General features: G+C 40.6%; 1 protein-coding gene across 2 annotated transcripts in view; it reads left to right on the plus strand.

The window, feature by feature from the left end:
• Nucleotides 1–23962, plus strand: part of RNF144B (ring finger protein 144B) — a 58628-nt gene extending 34666 nt beyond the window's left edge. For both annotated transcript variants that reach the window (XM_063298958.1, XM_063298957.1), the window contains 5 exons: nt 17394–17454; nt 19459–19663; nt 20417–20561; nt 21066–21155; nt 21270–23962. In XM_063298958.1, coding sequence (XP_063155028.1) covers nt 17394–17454; nt 19459–19663; nt 20417–20561; nt 21066–21155; nt 21270–21410 — 642 coding nt within the window. In that variant the 3' untranslated portion in view covers nt 21411–23962. The remainder of the gene's footprint in view (nt 1–17393; nt 17455–19458; nt 19664–20416; nt 20562–21065; nt 21156–21269) is intronic.
• The last annotated feature ends 80 nt before the right edge of the window (nt 23963–24042 follow it).

The following is a 24042-nucleotide window of genomic DNA, read 5'->3' on the forward strand; positions in this document are numbered from 1 at the left end:
GGAGTAATTTTGCTTTCATTTGGTATATTCAGACAGCTGTTATTGTGCAATTGTCACACATTCATGGAATGTTGTGTGGTTCCAGATATCATTAACTTCCCTTTATAACTACACAGTGTTTTCCTGTAACTGCTATAATCTTCTTTTCCTTACCATAAAATATCTGTTAAAGAGTGAAAGATGGAATAGCTGCATTCGTCTTGTGACTTGTGCTACACAATATCCCCCAAAGCCTCCAGGGGACATCCATTCTGGCTCTCTGCTTTGGAATTAAGTGCAAAATGAGGCGGCTGTGGATGCTGTACTATACGTTCCTTTTCAAACTGATTTGGGCTGTAGATGACATGAGCTGCAGTGGGGACAGGTCAGAGGAGACCTCAGTTTTCTTTCTCCATGCCATATTTTCCTGTTTCGTCTATATTGAATAATAACATTTATTTTGTCCAATTATTAGGAGCAGGGGGGACAGTGTGTAGTTAAAATGGCTGAAGAAAATTAAAATGGACACAGACCCTTTTATCTGAAGGATATAAGAATTGCACCATTATGAAATAATTTAAATATTCCCTCCAAGTTTTCTTCAGTTGCATGGAGCTTCCTTAACATTCAAATGGTGGAGTTAAAAAAAAAAAGTGCTCTAAAGCACTAGGTCCACCCCAAAATCCATGTAATTGCACAAATAAAAGACCTGCACATTTCCATAGAATGTCCATGATTTTGAAGTTGAATTTTCAAGTGGTACATTGCACATATTCACCTTGAATTGTAGAGTTAGCAACTCTGTTAAGGGATAAAGTTGCTTCATCTTCTTAGATCAATGTCCTTGCATTACTCACGAAGACCTGAAATAATAATAAGCTTTCAGCATTTTGAATGTAGAGAGAATGCAATGCTAAAGTATGCATGAAAATCATAAAAGAGTGTTCCAGGATTATTGTTTGTAAAGCTCCTGAAATCCAAGCTCCATTTCAATTAGGCAGGCAAGAGGGCACTCGAGGGTATACATTAATGGGCCATTAATGTTTTCTTCTGTATGCAACCCTAAATGTTGAATGAATAAACAATGAGGAATATATTTAATGGCCCATGTATGATGGGAAGCACTGAATTTTGTTAGAGGTTTTGTTCCTTACCTATTTGTGATCTTCACTGATCATATATTGTAGTGATGAATAATCATTCCTGAGCAGAATAGGTGCTCTTAAGAGCAGTGGATGATCTTTGTTGGATCAAAGCTTTAGTAAGCTTTTGCCTCTCTTAATGAATAAACAGTGTGGCTTTGCTGCCCTCTCTGCTACCGCAGATTGCTTCATATGTTGTTCTGATTATATCTCCAAATTTCATCTATTCCTAAGACCAGCTTTAACCTGTTGCCCACCAAATGTATTGTATTGTTAGCCAGGATGGCCTTTGATCATGCTTGCTTGGAAATACTGTATATTATCTGTTAAGCTAAGTTTTATATATTCTATTTATGTAAATATGTGTTACACATTATAACACATGTAGTGGGCAGCACACTGGGGAAGGAGGTGTCCTGCAGTGCAGGGTGCTTAAGAGGCATGGACACCCACTCTTGTCCCTGTACTCTTGGTATAAGATAGTTGAGATCTGAAAAGGGCTTATTAGAATAATTAGCTGGACTTGTAAGGTAATTTCTTGTCAGGGTCCTCTGTTTAAGGCAGCACCAAACACACTCAACTGCATGAACACCTCCTTTCAGATTTTCATGCTAAGAACCTGAAAATCTCCAAGGTAACCTGTCATATGAAGACATTTGGAGTGGACACACACATGGCACCCATATCTCTTCCCATATTTAGTTCCACTTGCTAGAGTTCTTGACTTATCTTTAAAAGATTGTCCCAAACTGTCCTCCTCCTTAATAGTCAGTCAGTGGCTTTTTACCAAGAACTGATCCAAGCATGGATGTCTTTGTATGGTGATACTATGTAGTTACATGTTTATGTTATTTAGCTACTGGACTAATAATGTACAAGCTTATAAATGCACTGAAATTCAGTGCAATTTCTTGACTTAGATGGTAAAACTAGTTCTTAATTTAAAACAGTTAGATTAAAACAGCCTAGAGATCAATAAAAAGAGGCAAAATCTGCTGACTTGCATTAGAACAAAGAAGAATGAGAGCTCCATACAAGGCTTAGTTGAAAAAGATCTCTTTTTTCATACATCAATGTAATGGCAGCTCAATGACTGAAATAATATAAACTGTTTTAGCTTACTTTCTGGGTAACTCCAGGAAGTTTATTTATTGCCCATTGCAATAAATGACTAGGAATGATGGAAGTGGTCAGACTAACTGTAGCTTCTAATCTGGTTATATGGTTATTATCTTTATGGTCCTTTAATGGTGAATTTTTTGAAAGGTCATCTCTGCATATTCCACCAAACAGGCACTACTCAGTGCCCAAATGATAAAACATAAATTTCTATGGAAAAGTATGCAGTACAACTTTATGGTGTGGATGTTAAATCCCCAGATTTCCACTTGACAATCTAGGCTTTTAAAACCGCTTCTTCACTGAAGTAACTTGTTGGCTACAGAGATCTGCAGGAAATACTAATATAATCCAACTATTGTGAGGAGCGAATTGGAACTGCAGAAGTAGTCCGTCTGAAGTAAACTGATGTTCCTCTGCAAGTCTTGTTTGGTATCCTAGAACAAGTCAGCCTAGGCAATAGGACAGAACAAGAATGACGTTGTTCTGAGTGCCTTCCCAAGGCCCACGTTACCCAGTACAGCAGAAAAATACTTTCCACTCCATATCCATTTTCCTGAAATAGCATTAATTTGTTACATAGTTTTCTTGGAATAAATTCTGTTCAAAAACAACTATAATAAACCTTCAAGAACACTTCCATGGTAACTGAAGCAGCATTTGAATAGTACTCACTGCCTAAAAATAGTAACTTAACTGCTATTTAGTTTGCTTATCCTGCCTTTTCATAGAAATACAGTCAGGTGATTAAAGCTCCTCCTGAATACTGTTCATTTTCTTTTAAATTTGAGGGGAATAATAGGAATTACAAGTAGATGCAGGATAATTGTATGGAGGGAAAATGAGACAGTTTCCTCAGTAAGTGAATGATGGGTGACATTCAGAAGATGAGCCTGACTGTTTTTTTCCCTCTTTGTTCTTGAATACATTTTTAAAAGATTTGTTGGCAGTGGTGAGAAGGTATGAAGTCTCTTTGTAATGGTTCTACAGTACCTCTTTACTTTGGTGCTGCCTTGACTGAGCACTGGGCAAAGAGGTGGCAGCTGTATGTATCAATATGCACTCCCAGGAACAGGGACAGCTCATTCTTACTTGACTAACATAGCAAGGCTGCCTCTTTCTTGTTGCCTTCATCCCATCCCACTTATGATACCTTTGTTTGGCAAGTTGTATTGAACTGATAGATGTGTGAATCCATGTGAAGGGACAGAAAAGCTAAGGTTGAACTACATATTCAGGAAGCCTGTAGGGAAAAAAAAACAGGATAAGATGAAATAGTGATCTTGTTTACATATTGTGCTAAGCTATAATTTGCTTAATCATGGCTTGTAGAAAAATCCTTGATTGGCCTGGTTCACATATTGTACTAATCCCTAAAACCAAGGTTCATAACCCACAATAATTGCATTCACAAAACATGCTAAGCTGAAAAAGCACCAATTTAACCTGCCTTCTCCTCTAGCTTCTTCTCTTACAGGACAACAGCTGAGTATCTCTATCCTTTTTCTGGGAAAGTGTATATATTTTGAGGGGAAGATCAGGGCTACAGGTACACATCATTTCTATTTTCCATGAAAGCTTATGGGGTGTATTTTTGGAAATAAAGCTGATGATAGAGGCTGGCAATTTGCTTTGCACTATGGTAGCTCTCTGTTTGAAAATAATCTGTTTCTTAATGTATAAAGCCAGGTGGAGCAAGAAGCATGGTACATATCAAGGGAGTGTAATGATTGCCTACCCTAACAAAACCAGACTCACTGTCATGAGTAAGGATGGTGAGCAGGGGGCTCCCATCCAGGCTGTTAAGCGCATGCGTAGCACTGAGGAATTGGGCAGCTATTCAAAGAGACACAGATCGGGACCGCCTTAACCTTTGGGGTTTATATGTCTGGGTTTTTCCCACGCTTCTTCAGCTTGTTAGGATTCCTGTTATGTACAAGCAATAAAACATTAGAGACCAGTTCCTTGTCTCAGCGTGGTTCCTGGCTGTTAGGACACTCACAAGTAGAAGCTTAATGATATCTGATTTATTAAAGAATAGTATGCAAATACAAAGAAAGCTGAGAATGAGGAAAAGCACACCAAATACAAACTAAAAACCCTCGGCACAAACATAATCCCTCCCCTCGCCCAACTGTTTCAAATTCCCCACCCCAAGTGCTGGTAACAATTTCTGCTGATGTCCTGGGAAGAAAACCCTGAACACACAAGACAACCCAAACACATTCCAACCCTGCTGAATACAGATAACATCCCAGGAGACAGAGTCCTCCTCCCCTTCCAACCGAAACACGCATCAGCCAAATGACATGCGAAACGTTACAATGCACTTTAACATTGAAACGATGAACGTGACATACCACCCCCCCAAAAATAAGTAACTCATCAGGGAGCAGGTTTCAGAGGATAAGCCAAATGAAAGTGTCTAACTAAAACAGGAGAATTAACATCACGGGCAAACACCCACTCAGGGTGGGGGAAGTGCTTCCAACGAACCAGGTACTGTAAAGTTCCACGAAGCCTGCGAGAATCAAGGATCTCCTTCACCTCAAAATGCTGCTACCCGTCAATCATGATCGGAGCAGGAGGTGGAGGCTGTGGATGCCAACGGGACGAGTGGCTGACAGGCTTGAGCAAACTGCAATGAAACACAGGATGCAAACGTTTCAGATTGTGAGGTAAATCCAATTTAAATGTAACAGGGTTCACAATCCCGACAATGGGAAAAGGACCCACAAACTTAGGAGCCAATTTCCGGGATGGTTGTGGAGACTTAATAAATTTGGTGGAAAGGTAGACCTGGTCCCCAATTTTAAAATCAGGCTGAAGGGCTCTCCGTTTGTCTGTGTACAGCTTATGGGTAGATTGAGCATCAGCCAACGCCTGCTGAATCACTGGCCACGAATCAGCCAGTCTAGCAGCCCAATCAGAAGCAGAACAGGGTTGAGTAGAAGGTTGTGGCAACTCAGGGATAGGCACAAAATCCCTTCCAAAAACAACACGGAAAGGGGTGTGCCCTGTGCTCTGATGGACAGCGTTGTTGTAAGCCACTTCAGCAAAAGGCAGGAGATCAACCCAATTGTCCTGCTGATAGTTTACAAACGCCCTTAAAAATTGTTCAAGGGTCGAATTTAAAACCTCTGTAGATCCGTCAGTCTCCAGATGCGATGCAGTGGACAACGCCTGTTTAGTGCCAACCAGTTTTAAAAATGCCCTCCAAAATTGGGAAGTAAACTGTGTCCCGCAGTCCGTGACCAAGCGGGAGGGGCTACCGTGAATCCGGTAGATGTGGATTAGGAAAAGACGTGCCAATTGTGGGGCTGAAGGAATGGAAGCACACGGAATGAAATGGGCTTGCTTTGAAAAATAATCCTTGACCACCCAAATCACAGTCTTTTTCTGACTAGGAGGGAGGTCCACAATAAAAGCCATAGAAACCTCCTCCCATGGACCAGAAGGGCTTGCAACAGGCTGCAAAAGCCCCTGTGGTCTACCCCCCTTCCTCTTTGACATGGCACAAACAGGGCAAGAAGCAACATAATCTTTTACATCACACCTCAAAGTAGGCCACCAAAACTGGTGTCTCACCGAATGTAACGTTTTCACAAAGCCAAAATGCCCAGCCAGTTTATCATCATGAGACCTGGTTAGAATTTCCTTTCGCAAGTTCTCAGGCACATAGAGTCGGTTTTGCCTCCAAGCCAACCCCTTGTCAAAAGTAACATTGTCTCTATTCGCCTGCAACCAAGTATCGGATTTCAGTTCCTGGAGAAACTGTTGTTGCAATTGAGAGGGAACTGACATCCTCCTCCCAACTGGCGAGAGCAAAGCCGTCGGCTGCTGCGCATGGGCTTGGCTGCGAGTGACAGCTTGGAGCCCCAGCTGGGGCTCCATCCACACAGTACCCACTATCTCAGCTGCTTGGACTGAATCTTGGGGTAAGTGAGACAGAGCATCAGCCAGGAAGTTTTTCTTGCCTGGAATAAACTTCAGCTGAAAATCAAAATGACTAAAGAATTGAGCCCAACGAATCTGTTTAGGACTGAGTTTGTGAGGAGTGTGGAGCGCTTCTAAATTTTTATGGTCAGTCCAAACCTCAAAAGGGCATTTAGCCCCCTCTAAGAGGTGACGCCAGGCTTCCAAAGCTCCTTTGACTGCAAAAGCCTCCTTTTCCCAAACGTGCCACCTCCACTCAGTTTCAGAAAACTTCCTGGATAGATAAGCACAAGGCTTCAACCGATTGTCAGAATCGCTCTGCAGCAGGAGCGCCCCAATTGAAAAGTCAGAAGCGTCCACCTGCACCACAAAGGGTCGTGTGGGATCGGGGTGCTGCAAAATGGGTTCAGCCGTGAAAAGGCTTTTAAGTTTGTCAAACGCCGCCTGGCATTCAGGAGTCCAACTGAGTACCGCCCCCAGGTTTTTCACCTTGCGTGTGTCACCCAACCCCTTGGTACGTAGTAAATCAGTAAGGGGCAATTTCAGCGAACCCCTGGATGAACTGGCGGTAATAATTAGCAAATCCAAGGAAACTTTGGAGGTGCCTTAGGGTACGTGGGCGCTCCCACCCCAAAGTGGCTTGAATCTTCCCAGGGTCCATCTCAATGCCCTTGTCAGGAATCCTATACCCCAGGTAGTCAAGTTGAATCTTATGAAATTCACACTTAGAAAGCTTAGCAAACAGTCCAGCATTTCTCAATTTGCTAAGCACCTGTTTCACCAGGCGCTCGTGCTCCTCTTCCGTTTCCATATAAATCAAAACATCATCTAAATACACCAACACATCTTTAAACAAATGATCATGTAACACTTCATTTATCAGTTGCATAAACACCCCGGGTGCCCCCACCAACCCAAAAGGTAAGACCTTATACTGGAAAGAACCCAGTGGACAATTGAAAGCGGTTTTCCACTCATCCCCCTCCTGTATGCAGATGCGGAAATAGGCTTCCCGCGGATCTAATTTGGAGAAGATTTTCCCCTTTGACAGATGTGCTAACATGTCTTTTATTAACGGCAAAGGGTACTTGTTTGATATGGAGACCGCATTTAATCCGCGGTAATCTGTACAGAGTCTCAGAGTCCCATCCTTCTTTCCCCGGAACAACACGGGGGCGCCAACCGGCGAATTTGCTGGTTCGATGAAACCCCTGGCCAAGTTCTTATCCACAAAATCCCTCAATGCTGCAAGGTCCTTCTGAGTCATGGCGTAAATCTTCGGCTTAGGCAGCTGAGCGTTGGAGACCAACTCAATCGCACAATCAGTTTTTCGATGTGGCGGGAGTTGGTCCGCTTCCATCTCACCAAACACATCCGCAAAGTCCTGGTATCTCTCCGGCAAGCCCTCCAGTGGTGTGGCCATTGAAATGTGGGGTTGCTGCCGCAGCCCTCCCCACCACAGCAGATGGCACTTGTTCCACTGCAGGAGCTTGGTAAAAGCCATCAGAAAAAGTCAAAGTCCTGTGGACCCAATTTATGTGGGGGTTTTGCTGGACTAGCCAGGGAATCCCCAAGATGACAAGGGGATGACCCACAGGTGCTACCACAAATTGTAACCCCTCACCGTGGCTGCCCAATTCCTGTGAAATGAGTCACCGGTTTCCCTCCCACTGTTGAACCATCCAGTTGGGTGAAGATCAATGGGAAGCTGGGTAAATCCAAAGCAGCCACCATGTCAGGGTGCATTAAACATCTGGAACACCCCGAGTCGATTAACGCCCAAACCTCAATGGTCTTAGTGCGGGAGCCTAACTTCACTTTCACATTCAGCGTGGGACAATTTGCACTCACCAAAACATCTTTGCGCCCATCATCCACCACCTGCCCACAGGCGCTTTTTAGAGCAGGTGGCTGGCATTTCCCGCCAGCTCTGTTAGATCGTGTTCCTCCTCTCCCCCGAAGTACGGAACCTCCTCCACCTCGGTCTCCGCCTTGGCTGCCTTCATTTTCCTGGGCAGTGAGGGCGATTTGCCCGCTGCTTTTCCGGACCGATTGTCTGACCTGGGTTTTGGACAAGCAGCCGCCCTGTGGCCCTCCTTCCTGCACCGAAGGCACTGCCCTTTGGCATAACGGTGCTCCCTCTCCTCCTCCCAGGCACGTTTCCCGGGTTTTCCAGTCATGGTAGTGGGTCTGGATCCCTTGCTGAGCGCCGCGTGTCTCAACGCTTTCCTACTGTGTGCGAAAGTCTCGTGGGCATGTTCAGCCTTCCCTGCCAACTGTATCCATTCATACAAAGTATCTGGGTCGTCTCTACCCAACGACCACCGTGGGACCTCCATGTTCAGCCCATCCTTAAACAACTCTATTAAGGTGGCCTGGGACCAGTCCTCAACCTTTCTAGCCAAAGCCTTGAATTCCAGAGCGTAATCGGCTACGGATCTTTGCCCCTGGCTGAGCTCTTTAAGAGCCCTCTTCGCCCTTTGTTTGGCTAACGGGTCCACAAAGTGCAGTTTTAATGCCCAGAGGAATTCTTCGAAATCCTCCAGCTCAGGAGCATCCGCCTCATTTAACTGGACAAACCAGTCAGCAGCCCGCCCCTTTAGTTTGGTGGCAATGGCATTGATCTTGGCCCTTTCGGAATGGAAATAAGGTCCAAATTCATCCATATAGCTGCTTGCATTGGTAAGAAAGAATGACAGCTTAGTTGGATCCCCGTCAAATTTGACTGTAAAGTCTTTGACCCCCACTCCCGGCGGGCCCCTCGCCCCGTCTGGGCGGTCTGACTTTCTTTTGGGTACTGGGGATCTCCGCTCTCGAAGAGGGGACCTCGAAATTCTCACTCTGTGAGATTTTGGCTCAGCCCTGTGCTGTCTCCTTTCTCTTTCCACCGATCGAAGGGGGGAAGAAGGGGACGAATACCTGGGGCTGTGCGATTGTGGCTCAGCCTTCTCCTCCCTCTTTCCACCGAGCGAGGAGGAGGAGGAGAAGGGGACGAATACCTGGTGCTTGATTCTCCTCTCCCCCTCTCCCGGGGCCCCCAGTCCATTGACAGTTTCTTTAACATATATTCCATCGACTCAAATTTGGCCTCCAATAGTCTTATCCTTTCCAGGGTTTGAAAATCCTCTTTCCCTCCCCCATCTTGCCTCACAACAATTGGGGATATTGGGTACCGCTGCTTCCAAGACATCTTGGACGTCCCTGGTAGGGGTCCCCATGCTTCATCCCAAGTTATCAGCTCGCCCGGCGATCCTTCGGTAGGCTCAGAGGCTCCTTTTTCTCCAACCTCCTCTTCTTCCGGACTGGAACACGACATCTCCTGTATCTCCAATAATTCTCGAGTAGGGACCCTCTCTGTTCTCCTCACCGTGGAGTCGGGTTCCCCATTGCTCATGTCCTCACTTTCCCCGGTTTGGGGTTTTGGTTCGGTCATCGCTAGCGCTACTCCCTCACAAGATAAATCCGGAAAGGGGCTAACAGTAAATTTTTTAAGATTCTCAGCTTTATGTAATGATTGCCTACCCTAACAAAACCAGACTCACAAGTAGAAGCTTAATGATATCTGATTTATTAAAGAATAGTATGCAAATACAAAGAAAGCTGAGAATGAGGAAAAGTGCGTCAAATACAAACTAAAAACTCTCAGTGCAAACGTAATCCCTCCCCTCACCCAACCGTTTCAAATTCCCCACCCCAGGTGCTGGTAACAATTTCTGCTGATGTCCTGGGAAGAAAACCTTGAACACACAAGATAACCCAAACACATTCCAACCCTGCTGAATACAGATAACATCCCAGGAGACAGAGTCCTCCTCCCCTCCCAACCGAAACACGCATCAGCCAAATGACATGCGAAATGTTACGATGCACTTTAACATTGAAACGATGAACATGACAGGGAGCATATTAGTATACCAACTTACCACTTTGAAGAACCCAAGCTTAGAGCATTGTCTGAATGCAATTATTATATTGATTGAAGTGTAACAGCCGGCAAATATGGATGATCAATGACTAAATGCTAATACATAAAATTAAGAAATATGCCCAATCAATAGCATATTGCTGAATGGACATCTAAATTCCATTATATAAATCCAGAATAATAGTGCAGTCCATTATATTTGATGAAGGATTGCTACAAAATTATCCACACAGCCCTTTCTATTTCACTGCTGCTATTTCTCTAGCAATTATGCAAATCATTTAAGCATTCATCAAGGAGCTTTTTCTCTTCCCTTCCAGAGCACACTTTCCTTTGCTGGATAGAACTCATATGCACCATATCAAAGATGTGGAATGGCAATCAAGAATGGATATTGTTTTCATTATTTCAGTGAAATGTAAAAGTGTTGACCTAGAGATAGTGTCATGCACTGCCTACCACTGAGTGAAACACAGACACTGATTCAAGGAAGAGCAGGTTCAGGTTTATTTCAGTGTAGTGCTTGACGAGAAAAAAGCTGAGAGTGAAGGGAGCGCGCCGGTGCGGGGTTTAAATAGCCCGTGCCGGTCAGCGCCCCCCCCTTGGGTTGTGTCATCCCCCCCCCAGTCCTGCATGCTTCCTTGCCGGTAGGTGAGGGGTTGCAGGGCCCCTGCTGGTGCCCCGGGCTTCGCCCATAATCGGTTTCTTTCTCCGGCCGGTGATTGCTGTCAGCTGGGCGATCTCCGTTGCGTTTCGCTGACAGCTTCAGGTGGGCCTCGTGATCCGCCCTGTCTTTGTCTTTCCTTCTTCCTCTTTTGTGTTCTGATGGCTGGGTCATCCAGCCGGGGTCATTCCCTTCTCCTCGGGGTCTGTGTCTGTTGTTGTGCGTGCTTTGCTTATCTTAAATCCCTTCCTCTGCTTCCTAGGTATTGTCATGTGTGCCGTTGTGCTGATGCCTTCAGCTCAATGGTACTCATGACAGATAGCAACATCAGTCACTTGTCTTTATTTTAAAACAGTAAACACTTTAAAAGATCCCTTTACCCAGAAACCAATTCTAAAACTGCCAGTATTTTATAATGCTTCTTTAAAAAAAATCCTAGCATTACAGTTGTTCCATATTCCTCTGTTGTACTGAGTAAACCAAAGTAGTAGATTTATTGCAAAGCTAATCCTTCTGTAGAAAAATCATGATAATTTATAATGGAGCTCTGATGGATGCTGAAACTGGAAGATGAGACTCTTATAGAAAACTCTCTACTGTTGGTTGCCAGATACAGTAGATATCATTCAGCACATTTTGCTGCCTGAAGTATAACAAATAGTCCTTTACTTCCTAAGCCAGGTTTCGAATATCTAGCACAGACAACCAGAACAAATGTCTTTATGGTGCTTAAACCAGATTTTATTGAATTGCCTAACTTGTTTTGAATACGTGATTCCTTTTTCAACGGTTCTGTAGTTCAAAGGTATAAAAGGAAACATAAACTACATATTTGTGAAAACAAAATTTTTGACTTGAATTCATTCGATAAAAACGTCATTACAGAATGAAATTGAAGGCAGTGAAACAACCATCTCCTAATTGGATATATATAACTAAATTTAAATGGTCTTCCCTGTCATCTTATTCGCTGAGCTTGGTGCTCTGTGAATGTAAGGTTATTTTAAACTGGGAAAAAAACTGGTTTTGTCAGATGTGTGTTGTTGGTTTTGCCCCAAGTCATAGTGGTTAAAGCACCAGGCTAGAAACTGGGAGACTGTGAATTCTAGCCACATCTTAGGCACAAAGCCAGCTGGGTGACCTCGAGCCAGTCACTCTCTCTCAGCCCTAGGAAGGAGGCAATGGCAAACCACCTCTGAAAAACCTTGCCAAGAAAACTGGAGGGACTAGTCAGGCAGTCTCCGAGAATTGGACACGATTGAACAGATTAAAACAAAAGTTTTTTTTAACAGTACAAGTTTGCTGCTGCTTCAGCCAACAAGGGATTGTGTCTGGCTATGCTTTTTACTGTTTTTATTGTCTGCAGGTGGTGGTGGGGGACATCATTTTGGCCATTCCATTTTACATGCTATCTTACATGCATACATTGTACATACTCCATAGGATACTTTGAGATGCTGCCTGCTACAGCTACTTACTTCCATTAGTGCCTTTGGGACATTGGGAAGTTGGGATTAAATTGACTGGGGTTTAGACAGTTTCCCTTTCTAGGGGGGAAACTAGCACCCCCAATGCTACCTCAACCTCTCCACTGTGCTTGTATCAAGCCCTGCAAGGTTGGCAAACTTGGAAACAGGAAGCACTTAGATTTCTGGAAAGATGTGCATTACTAGTAAGGCAATATAACAGGATCTTGAAAGCCTGTCAAAGCAATTCTCCTGCTTGGATTATACCCGGCATAATTAAGAAACAGTGGCTCTGTGTCTCTTTCTCACGCTTCCTCCTCCCCTGTGCCATGGTGTCTCTTTTGCAACATTCCTGTTTCCTCCTTCACTTTCCCAGGGTCTGTTAGCCACACCATCACAGCCTGTGACCTGTTATTCAGGCTACTTCTGAAAATAAGGTAACCATTCCTCTGGAGGATTGGTAAAATTATGTCCAGAAGTAGTCCAGCCGATAAGAGGAAAGGGGCAGAGGAAAGAAGACAGACTAGGGTAAAGCATGAGAAACTCTCAATGTGCTGGGTGAGTTTTCTCCAGCTTTACAGTTGTTCTTTGCCCCACCAACCTATCAGTTGGGGTATTTTTGGACACAGTTTTACTGGTTTTCCAGAAGACCACTAGACCCATGTTTAGAAATAGCCCATGTGCTGATTACTTCATGGAGCACTTCTGCAATGACAACTTCTCATACAGGCAGCTTGAAAGGTGGCTGAAGTCTCCATCCCAGGCACCTAACCATTCTTGCCCAGACCTGCCCCTGACTGCAATTGCGGGGTTTTTTTCCCCTGTCAGCCTGTGATGCTGGGTGAGAGGGGAATTGAAGCCAGGGAAATTTACCAATCATTTTTCTTAAATTGTCCTGCAGTAAAACTGTAAAGAAGCATTCACAAGCCTTGTTAGCAAGTAAGATTTGTGCTCGGCAGTTGGGGCAGTGAAAATTATGCTGACCTAGTTTTCTGCTGATCCAAGGACCTGAAGAATGCATGTTAGCAGGGGTTGTGAGGAAGAGTCCTAACTGTGCATAGTAACTCCTTCCCATTGTGCAGCTTCGAGAGGGAAGCTTGATCACTCTCTTGAGTCACTGAAAAGCCTTTGTCCTGGGTGTAGAGGATAAGATAGCATGGAAATATCATCTTAATTTAGTTATATATTCGCTTTATTCCAAGAAGTCTGTTTCTCTGTGCTTAAATCCATTTCCCTATTTGTTGCCTTCCGCTCCTCTGCAGCTTGTTACTAGCTGTTCTTTTTTTTTTCTTCTGAGACCACCTCTTCATGGTATTTTAACGGAAGATGTTTGGGAGATAAATGGATTTGTTTGGGAGAGCTGTGCATTTATTTTCGATCACAACAAATATGATCAAATATGATCTGACAGTAAACATCTGTTTTCCATTGACTGCTATAAAATTTTGCATTATATATCCTTATTGTCTGGGGAAGACAAACCTTCATCTCTGGGTACATACTTTCCCAAACTCTTTATTATTCCCAACAACACAATGCTCTCTTTTGTGATATTTCCTCACTGTTCCATTGTTTTGATTTGGGCTTGTTTTATTTTTATATTCCATAGCAAAGAGGAGAAACATTGCCCAAAGCTGTTTGCTTTCCTACAGTATATCCAATTATTTCATTTCTTTCTATATACAGTATAGTGCTGCTCCTCACAAATCCTCAAAGTCTTGTTTGAGATGGCGAGGGAGGTATTTAATGAACAGAAATGAATATTTTATGATAGGAGTAATGTGCGCTCTCTTGCTAGAGTAGGGGTAGCAATGAACTGATATCCATTGGAAACCAAAAATAGGAGTGATAAGAGAAAGAGTGAGAGAAAAAGCATATTAAATCTATCACCTTGATTTGTAGAAATGTGATTCTGAAATCACAGCATCAATAGCATTCATTACCTGGCATGCATTATTACTGGCACTTAAATACGATTACTCCAGGTGACTTATATGTAGACAATTATGTTGTCAGTTATATATTAATATACAAGACAAATTGAATGTCCCTGAGAAATTATTTTGAAGTTGCTTCAGTAATAAAATAGTAAGATAGTAATGTTACTACCTGTCATTATTTGCTGGAGGGGGGCTAAATGGCCCATGTGTTTTGATGAGGCCCTTTTATTAGTTGCAGAGCTAGAGTCTGTGAAACACTCAGCCAGAACTCACAAACTAGCACGAAGTCACAAACAGTCATGTATATGTGTTGATGGCATGTATACGTGGGTAGGGGTGAGGCAGCTTTAGCGTATCCTGTTGCCTTTTGAAGTGTGGGGTGGCAATTAGAAGTAGGGCTTTCACTACGATAGTATCTTGTAATCCGTCCCATTTCCCTCTTTCGTTTTTTGTTTTGGATGTGTGTGTGTGTGGGTGTATGTATGTTGTTTTTGTTTACATGAAGTAGGAGACTAAATATCTGATTTTTAACCTATATCCGCTTGGTGACTGCACTGATACATATTTTTATTAAAAAGGGCAGAATACTTTGTATGAATACGATTACATATCCTTCTTCCCTATTTCTGATTCTCAGATGTCAGTATCAAAGAGTATGACTTAGAGTAGTGTTTCAGTTTAGGATAATCACAGATGTCATTACATTACTGCTGCCATGGAAAGCAGAATAGAATCTAAATGATTCATATCAGTGGGAGATGCTAACAGGGCCCATTCTGTCTTATGATAAATCTTTTTTGTCTAGGGATGCATTTGCTCTGGGTAGAGAAGGAGTTGAGTGCTGGAATGATTAGAATCTTGCACAAGGGAGTAATCTGAGTATATTCAGCAAGTGATATGTTAGTAATTATTATCATTACCATGTGACAGTCTGGTCATTTGAATTTTTCATACTGGCACACAGTCAATTATCACCTTAGAGTTGTTACTGTCAACAGGAAACCCCCCTGAAGCAAATTATTTGTTTGTTAGGATGCTGAAAAAAATGGGTTGTCTTTGAAAGCCTTCATAAGAGATTCTATATAGTTAGCCTTGAAATAGGTGTATTAATACTGATTAAAAGCAAATGACCTAGGGATCTGTTTGGGGCGCTGTACACATTTTCAGATATATCATTTCTATATTATGACCTTTCAAACATTCTTCTGCTTTTTGGTTACATCAGATTCTTCTTGCAGGTTGATATATATCAAATTGTTAGTCCATCTTCCAATTGTCCCATCCCCAGTTGCACATGTTTTATTAAAGCAAACTAATGAAAAGAGCCCAATTTAATGGAAAATTATTGGCTTAAGCCAGCCTTTCTCTACCTTTGACCTGGGAGGAGCCCTTGAAATATTTAACAGGCCTCAGGGACCCCCTGCACATTCAGGCTCAAATATAGGCCAGAAGTTACAAAATTATTCTATTTGTTTCATGTGTAGGCCTGTATATATGCATTAACAGTGTATATATGCATCTATCTCCCCACCCACCTTAAACCAAACTCTGGGTGGTTCACAACCCAAGGATAAAAGCAGTATATACCAATAGTGAAATCAAAGCAGTAAAACCAAAAACTAGAAGACCTGGCTCTACAGCTAAACTTTCTGATGCAGCCCACAACATATTCATCCCATACCATATATCAGTGTTGACATATGTGTCATCATTTGCCCCACTCCTGCAGAGACCCATGCACCCTGACTGCTAATATTAAGACAGTAGACCTTGCTGGCTGATAATACTAGAGATGACATTATTGATATTGGTAACTGGTTAGATGTCTTTGGCGTATAAGTTGATGCCCCACAAATTATAACTGTATCAGAGGTAGTATTTTGAACTAGAAGAAGACAAGTAGCTAATCATTTATTATGTGCCAGGGCCTTTGCTTACTGCAGTACGTGGTAGCAACTGTGAAATTCATCGCAATACAGTGAATGAAACATAATGAGTGTTTCATGGATATTCATCCACATAACTCTAGATTCTTAGAACGAGAAAGAATCCACAGACTAGTTTTTTCAGTATTGTGCAATGAAGGAAATACCTATTGTAAATACAGTAATTATTGATGTAGCTCTTCTTCCTTTTAGGCATTGCCTATACATATACAAAAAACTGGAATTTTGTGTCCATTTTATTCTTGAGAATAAAAGCAGTCCTATTAGTCTTTTCTCCATAATGAACTGTTTTCTAGAATTCTTACCTTCCTTGTAGAACTTGCCAGAATATCCTGTTGTCAGTCTCCTTGCACTGTCTGCTAAAATTGCATGGAGCATTCATAATAAGGACTATTTACTAAGAAGTGCATTCATACATTTGCTTTTAAAATCAAACTTACATTATATTATTAGAACTACATTAAAGTCACAGGCACTGTCTTTTTCTTCTGCAGCTTCCTATGTTGCTTTATATTTTGTATATTAACCTATCTACATATTGGTGTCTTCATCATATCATCTAATTCATTTTCATTTTGTAATGTTTTCTATAGATCTTGAAATTTTATTAACTCATGAATTCAAACATTGGCCAATCATGAAGATTTAAAAATAATAGAAATACTTATCCAGCAAATTTATTTAATGAAAGCAGTCAGGCATTGTTTTCAGTGATGATACAGAAGCCACTAAGGATGACTTAGTAGAACCTCTCTCTCTGCCTCTGTCTGTCTGTCTGTCTGTCTCTCTCTCTCTCTCTCTCTCTCTGTGTGTGTATTCCAAAACTCATTGAAATGAATAATTTAGGTAGGAAAAATGTCTGGATTATAGATCAAGTTCCTAGTGTTGTCATTTTTGGCTTAGTGCAGGTAACAGTATCTGGCTGAATGTAGATAATCTTGAAAAAGCTATGCCTGGTTAGTACTTGGATGATTATCAAAAAATATCAGGGCAGACTAGATGCAAAATTGGAATATTTCCATATTTTTGCCAAGAAAACAATATGAATAAATCTATGTGGCCCCCAGGAGTGAGTTTGACTTGAGGGAAACTTTAATTTTTTTTTATTAGGTGAGATTTTGAGGGTGTTTAGACAATTTTCTTTTCAAATGCATCTCAGTCACTAGTCTTGCAATTTCTCTCTGAGTGAAGGGAAAAAGTCTTATTTGAGCTATTTTTAGGAATGAATGGTAATCCACCTTTCCTTTTTAATTTTTTTTTGTGTTCTTCATTCCAGATATCCAGCTTGGTGCCTGCAGACCAATTTCAGTTGTACCAACAGTTGAAATTTGAAAGAGGTGAAGCTTTTACATCAATATATAGGGCTTCAGACTCCACTGTTAAATTCACAGTGGAGTCTCAAGGTGTAGGAAAAGTTACTGGACTGAGTGTACAATCTTATTAATGTCTACTCAAAAATAAGTCCCATTTAGTTCAATGACACTTACTCTCAGGTAAATAGTTATAGGATTACAGCCTAAACTAAATTATATATTTTAAAGAGATTTAATGACAATTTAATTGAACATAGTTATGGATTCATTTTATTCTGTATGTTTCCTTTTAAATTCTGGGATTCTGAATATATTTTATCCCTTGGTAAGGGAGAAAGATCATGAGGGGCATACCTATTTTCCTTTCAAATAACAGAATCTTGAAGGCCTGACAATGTTTTCATTTCCTTCCATTTTCTACCAAAGAGACTCAAAAAGGGACAGTTTTAAGTTTCTTTCTCACACTATTTTGTTTTGCTGGACTGAGCACATGTTTTGCTAATGGTCTCCAAATACCTTTTCCAAGGTCATCTCTGTCTCTCTCCCATATATAGATCATGACTATAATAGCAAAGACATGGTGGACCTTTGATGGGTAATGCTTCATGTTAAGTCAGGATTTTAATCAATGGGTTGTTGAACAAATTATAGTGGCCTTATTAGCAGATAATGCTAAGCCATAATGGATGGGTTTGCACAGCACATTATCTCTAAATGAAACTATCCACTTTATGGTATAGCAGACAAGTATGTATGCAATGAATGTGGGGAAATTCCAGTTCAAGAAGTTCAGACAAGGCAAGGGAAATCAACTATCTGTCCATCCAAGGAATGAAGAAAAGTCAAATGCAGAAAATAAATACTTAGAAGGGTGGACTTCCCCTCTTGAGTTGGCATTTACCAGAGGGGAGAAAGGTTTTGCTTGGTCTTTGTCTTGAGTATTATTGTTTTTCTGGCTGCAGGTCAAGCTGGGCTGGAATCTAGTGAGACTGGTTAGCAAGCTAGGATTAGTGAAGCTAGTGAAGCTATAGACTCTTTTGTTTTATGGACTAAGATCTGGACTGTGATAATTTGTTCAGAGATTCTGGGCTGGGAGGAGCAGCTGACTGAGATCTTCTTCAGAAAAGAATTGTTCATTTTTTTTCTCTTTTCTTTTTCTCTGATTTTGCTATTTATAATTCTTAATGAACCAATGGGGATCATTCTGAGAAAAGGCCTTTAACACCCACAGCCTGCCAGGTCAGGGTACGGAAGGAGGTTACAACTTATCCTGATAAATCACTGGCAGCAGGGTTATGTGAAGAGAGTTGGAGAGAATCAGCAGGGGCCTGTGCCATATGCATGCACACACACACCTCATTAAATATGTACTACTTACATGAGGTTCTTTTGCCATAGGAAAGGGTTAACCCTTATTCTCCATGTGCCATAATGTTGAATGCTTTTTCATTGCCCAGAGTCCAATGGAATTGGTGGCCAATAAATTTAATAACAACAACAACAACAACAGCAACAACAACAGCCATTTAAATGTTTTAAAAAACAGAAAATTGCATTCCTTCCCTTCTCATATTATACAGTCAAATTGGGCTAGAACTAGAATTTCCTGTTGCAGGTTTTACCAAGCTAGAATAACTGCTATGATTCTCTAGTTCCTCCTCATGTGAAATGAATTACTGTATATGGTTAGGCTTCTCTGAGGATGCTTGCAGGTTTCAAACAACAGCTGGGTGGATCCTGATGTAATGAAAGAACAATCTTTTCTAAAACATACCAATAGATATAGACCAAGTGATATTAAACAATGGCCTGGTTCTTACATAACACTATGCCAGGACTATTCATGATAAAAAGAAAGCTCTCCCATGCATAAGCGCCTATGATTTGTCTACCGATACTGGATATAAATAGAAGAACTGCAACTTAAAATATAGATTTTTATCATAAGTTTATACTTTGGTTTCTCTTCTGTATAAATCTTTCACCTTATTTTAAAGTTATATTTTGATTTGTAACAAACATTCTCAGAAGTGCATTTGGATCCACTGAGAACCTGGTGTCCCTCTGCTAACTGTCAGACTGTGTGCCAGATTGAACCGAGTGAATCTGGATTACCAGTGCCTATAAAATGTCAGAGGTGTTACTTGACATTCTGTTCATCATGCAAAGAGCCTTGGCACGTGGAGGGATCATGCCTGGAAAGCCATTTCATGGGGGTTACAAGCGAGCAAGGGTAAGAGAAGAATTTGTCTAGCTTTTACAAAATCTTTACATCATTCAAATTACTATAAATACTATATTTCTTTAACTAGAAATACTGCTCCTGACATTGATTAAATAATTGTTTGATAACTGAAGGGAAGAAATGCTGGACTTTAACTGAGGTAGCTCAGGTATTTGATGTGCTGCTTCGGCATTCTTGATTCTGAAAGGTCAGTTCTGTGGGTACCTTCAGCTATTCTGGCTTTTTGTCAGCCCATATGGCAGACTTGTTTGGGATCAGTGGAGCTAGACTCAATATGGCAATTTCTTAGTGGGTGAATGCAGTGGAAGCTGTTGCTTGGGAATAACTTCAGCAGAGTAAATAGAGCTGCTTTGTACATTATGAGGAAGCAATGATGAGAAATGTGTGTCACTTTCATATCAACTCTTCAAGACAGAATGCCAAAGCAGAAATACGATGAATCTGCCCACTGCTCATTTCCCTAGTGGAAGAAATATTTGAATTCCAACATTGCCCAACCATTAAATACAAGAACAAAATACACGGGTGACTGTCTATTATTTTTACATGTGTTTGAATGGTTGCAGTGAATAATTATGTTTGCTGCATAAAGGAAGTACTATTCTCCAGTTTACTTACGTGGGTCAACATTCTTCTAGGCAACCCTACTTGGCATGACCAGACAGTTCAGTGTGAATGTTTATGGAAAAAGCCATGGTACCCTTAAGACTGTTTCAGAGTTTTTCTCCCCTTCTTTTCTAGAACACTTATTAAAAACAGCTCAGAAGCTCCAATTAAACAGTGTCCAGTTTGTCGGATCCATATTGAGCGGAACGAAGGCTGTGCTCAAATGATGTGTAAAAATTGCAAGCACACATTTTGTTGGTATTGCCTACAAAATTTGGATGTAAGTGGCCTGTGAAAAAAGATTTTTCTCTATAGTTCTTTAATACTTGTAGCCAGGAAGACTAATGCTTAAAAATACAACATTTCTATTTCTACTATTTCATGATTGCATCTCAAGTTTTTCCTTCTGCTTTTTTTTTTGAAATTCTATATCAAAAGTTATGAATGCAGCTCTCATACATATAACACTTGATGATGTTAAATGGAGTTTTGCAAATGATTCATCTTCCTTTTTGTTTAGCTTTAATAGAACTTGTTCCTCATTTACCAGTGAATTTTTCCTGCTTCTGCTGCACACTTTATAAAGCCTAGTTTTATAAAATATGCAGTAAATAATTGCTGCATAGAAGGTTAATTGGTGTCAAAATATTGGTGACACTCATTTTTGTGAGGTTCCAAGTTTATAAAATAGAGCTGGAGGAAGCCTAAAGCCTCATATTACCACTTTGTCATCCAAAAAGGTTGAACCTATTCATGTAAGCTGTGGTGCTATTTTACCTTTCAGAATGACATCTTCTTAAGACATTATGACAAAGGGCCCTGTCGAAATAAGCTGGGCCATTCACGAGCCTCAGTTATGTGGAACAGAACACAGGTATGCCAATAAATTGGATTTGTGTTTATTATAAGCTTTAAAGGTATATATGTTTTGCATCTTCATACATACAAGGTTTTCCTGCTTACTCTATTTCTTCTTTTCAACTTCCAGGTTGTTGGCATTCTAGTGGGCCTGGGAATCATCGCTCTGGTAACATCTCCCTTACTGCTCTTAGCCTCGCCATGTATCATTTGTTGTGTCTGTAAATCCTGCCAAAGCAAGAAAAAGAAACATGGCCCACCACCAACATAAAATTTTCTGTCCACGTTGGACGTGAATGCCTATCATATTTGTCAGGGAGAAGACTAATGGTTGACGCCTTGCACTGTGCTGTACCAACCAATTCTCCTTTACTTTGCCAACTTCTGTAAAAAGTGCCTACTGGTTCACAGGATACTTTGTTTGCAAGCTGCAGTTCAGCAGGGGGGTGGCTATTTGTTGTGATCTGGGTTCAACTCTGTTTTTTCATTGTTTTTAATAGACCCAGGCTTGTAAGATGTTTTAAAGGTTTTTCAAAATGACTGCTTTGTTTAAATTGGCAGATGAAGCTGCTGTTGTTCACCAGATTCTGAATGAGTATAGAGTTTCAGAGCACCTTGAGACTATCTCCTGAAGCAGTCATACAGTTGAATAAGAAAATAAAATGTGTAATTCAACTCTTTTTAAAGAAAATGTTGGTTACTTTAAATGTTAGATTTCTAGTGCAGACTTAGTGACAGTTTAAAACAAAAACAAAAAACAACCCTGTAAGTTACAAGGGTTTTTTATTTTTTAAAAAAAACCATACTTGAAAAGGGGGAAACCAGAAAACTCAAGTGTCAAATATAATTGGTGTATGGTCTTGCCAAACTACACTTTCTAAAAGGCAAGTCAGATCAAATAAATTCTTTAGAATAAGATCTGCCTTACTACACCACCAAATCCAATAATATTGTACTGTACAAGCCTGCTCTCATATAGTAAGCATAAAATGCTGAGCAGATCACCCTATCTGTATAACCCTGGGCTGTAAATTGCTTTCAAGCAGTTGATAAAACTTGAGTGGTCTGATGCTAGTTATGGTCTAGAAGTGGCAAGTGCGACATAACTGACATGAGTATGGCATAATTGGGCCTGTATTTTTTTCTCTAGATTTTATTACTGCTGTCTTATACTTCATGTGAGGCTCAATGGATGAGTCAAAATGATCTTAAGACAAGGATTTTGGTTATCACTTGTGGGAACAAATGAGCTTGCCAAAAGGTTGGCCATTATAGACATAAGCTGTTTCTTTCAGTGAAGAAAGAAATATGCTTAAAAACAACATGATCCTAATAAATATTGTTGCAACAAATAATAGCCATTTTATCAAGCTAGGGAGGAACTGTGAAAATAACACCGTGTACCTCAAAAAAGGCTACATGTAAGCATTGTTAATGAATCTAGTTTTTCTGATGAAATAACTACTTTCCCATGTTGGAGTATCTACTATCTCATAAAACAGATCCTCAGCTAGTGTGAAATCAAAGGAAGAGTGGCATGCCTTGAAAATATTGGAAAAGGACAAAGGGTGATAAAGAATACAACACTGTAATCTTGGTTGGAAGAAAATAATTCTCTATTCTGATCATGCATTCCTCCACTCCACCCCATTCTATGGGAAAAGGTGGCATTACATAAACAATACATATAATTGTTTCTTGAACAATTAAGTTTATGTATTCTATGGTATATAGGCTAACATAAATCGAATACATCAAGGACAGCCATGTATATTTCAGAGTAAATGCTCAAAGTGTAGTCTGATATGATAAAATTGCCTGGATTTCTGTAAGTAAATTCATCTGCAATCTCAAATTATTGGATCATCTACTTTAGAACTAAATTGCCAAGTCATCAAGGAATGTTTTAGTTAATAAGATACTTTGTAATTGTATTATCTCGCGTATCCCTTATGAAACAGCGATATTCTGTCCATCTAGCATGCTGGCTGGGAATTTCTGGAAGTTGAAATCCATACATCTTAAAGTTGCTTAGGTTGCGAAACACTGACCTAGAACTGCTTAATGTATGTGTCTAATTTTCTGTTATCTATTTTGGTAGTCAAAAATAAGCCTAAGGGACCTTGGGTGATGTAAAACCTTAATAAATAAATAATTAGGACCTGAATCTTTAGTATCTGAGTGAAAAGGGGGTGGGGGTGGGTGGGAACCAAAGTGAAGAAACAGGTCTCCTACCATAAATCTCTCCCCCTACCCCACTCTCCACATCCCCAATTCTTTTTAGGATTAAAACTGATGAAATTTAAAGGAAGTCAATAAGACAGAATGTTTACCAGAAAACAGTAGCTCATCAGATTAATGATGTATGTTTCTTTTTCTTTCTTTATGTAAAACTTGTTAACATAAATAAATAAAACTTACTTTGACAAAAAGTTGTTGACCAGCTACTGGAAAGAGGTTTTTAATGTTCTAAATTCTATCATTATTTTCAGTAGAGATCTTAATGGTTTTTCTATACATTCAGCATTAACTGGAAAAGGGAAGGAAATAATGGGCACAAGTGTGTGCTTTCAGTTCTACTATGTTTACTCTCAGGTGAATGGCAAATGGTTATTATAGAAAATGTGTTTAAGCTTGGAAAAGAAAATTTAGACATCTCGTAGTGGTTCACAGAAGTCATCATGCTAATCAACAATTTAAAAAAAGGGGACAATTGTCTATTGATGTTTGTTTAACCTAGTATAATTTCATTACTCTCTTAAGTTAGTGAAGGCCCAAGGCTGAGATTTTTTAATGATTCATTAAAAACTGTGCAGGAAGAAAGTGCAAGTGTTCTTTCTAATTTAATGATTCAGCATTAGGACCTTTTAAAAATAGAAATGTACATCATTTTGTATTTTCTT

This window comes from Candoia aspera, chromosome 3 (assembly GCF_035149785.1).
Source record: "Candoia aspera isolate rCanAsp1 chromosome 3, rCanAsp1.hap2, whole genome shotgun sequence".
NCBI classification, from domain to species: domain Eukaryota; kingdom Metazoa; phylum Chordata; class Lepidosauria; order Squamata; family Boidae; genus Candoia; species Candoia aspera.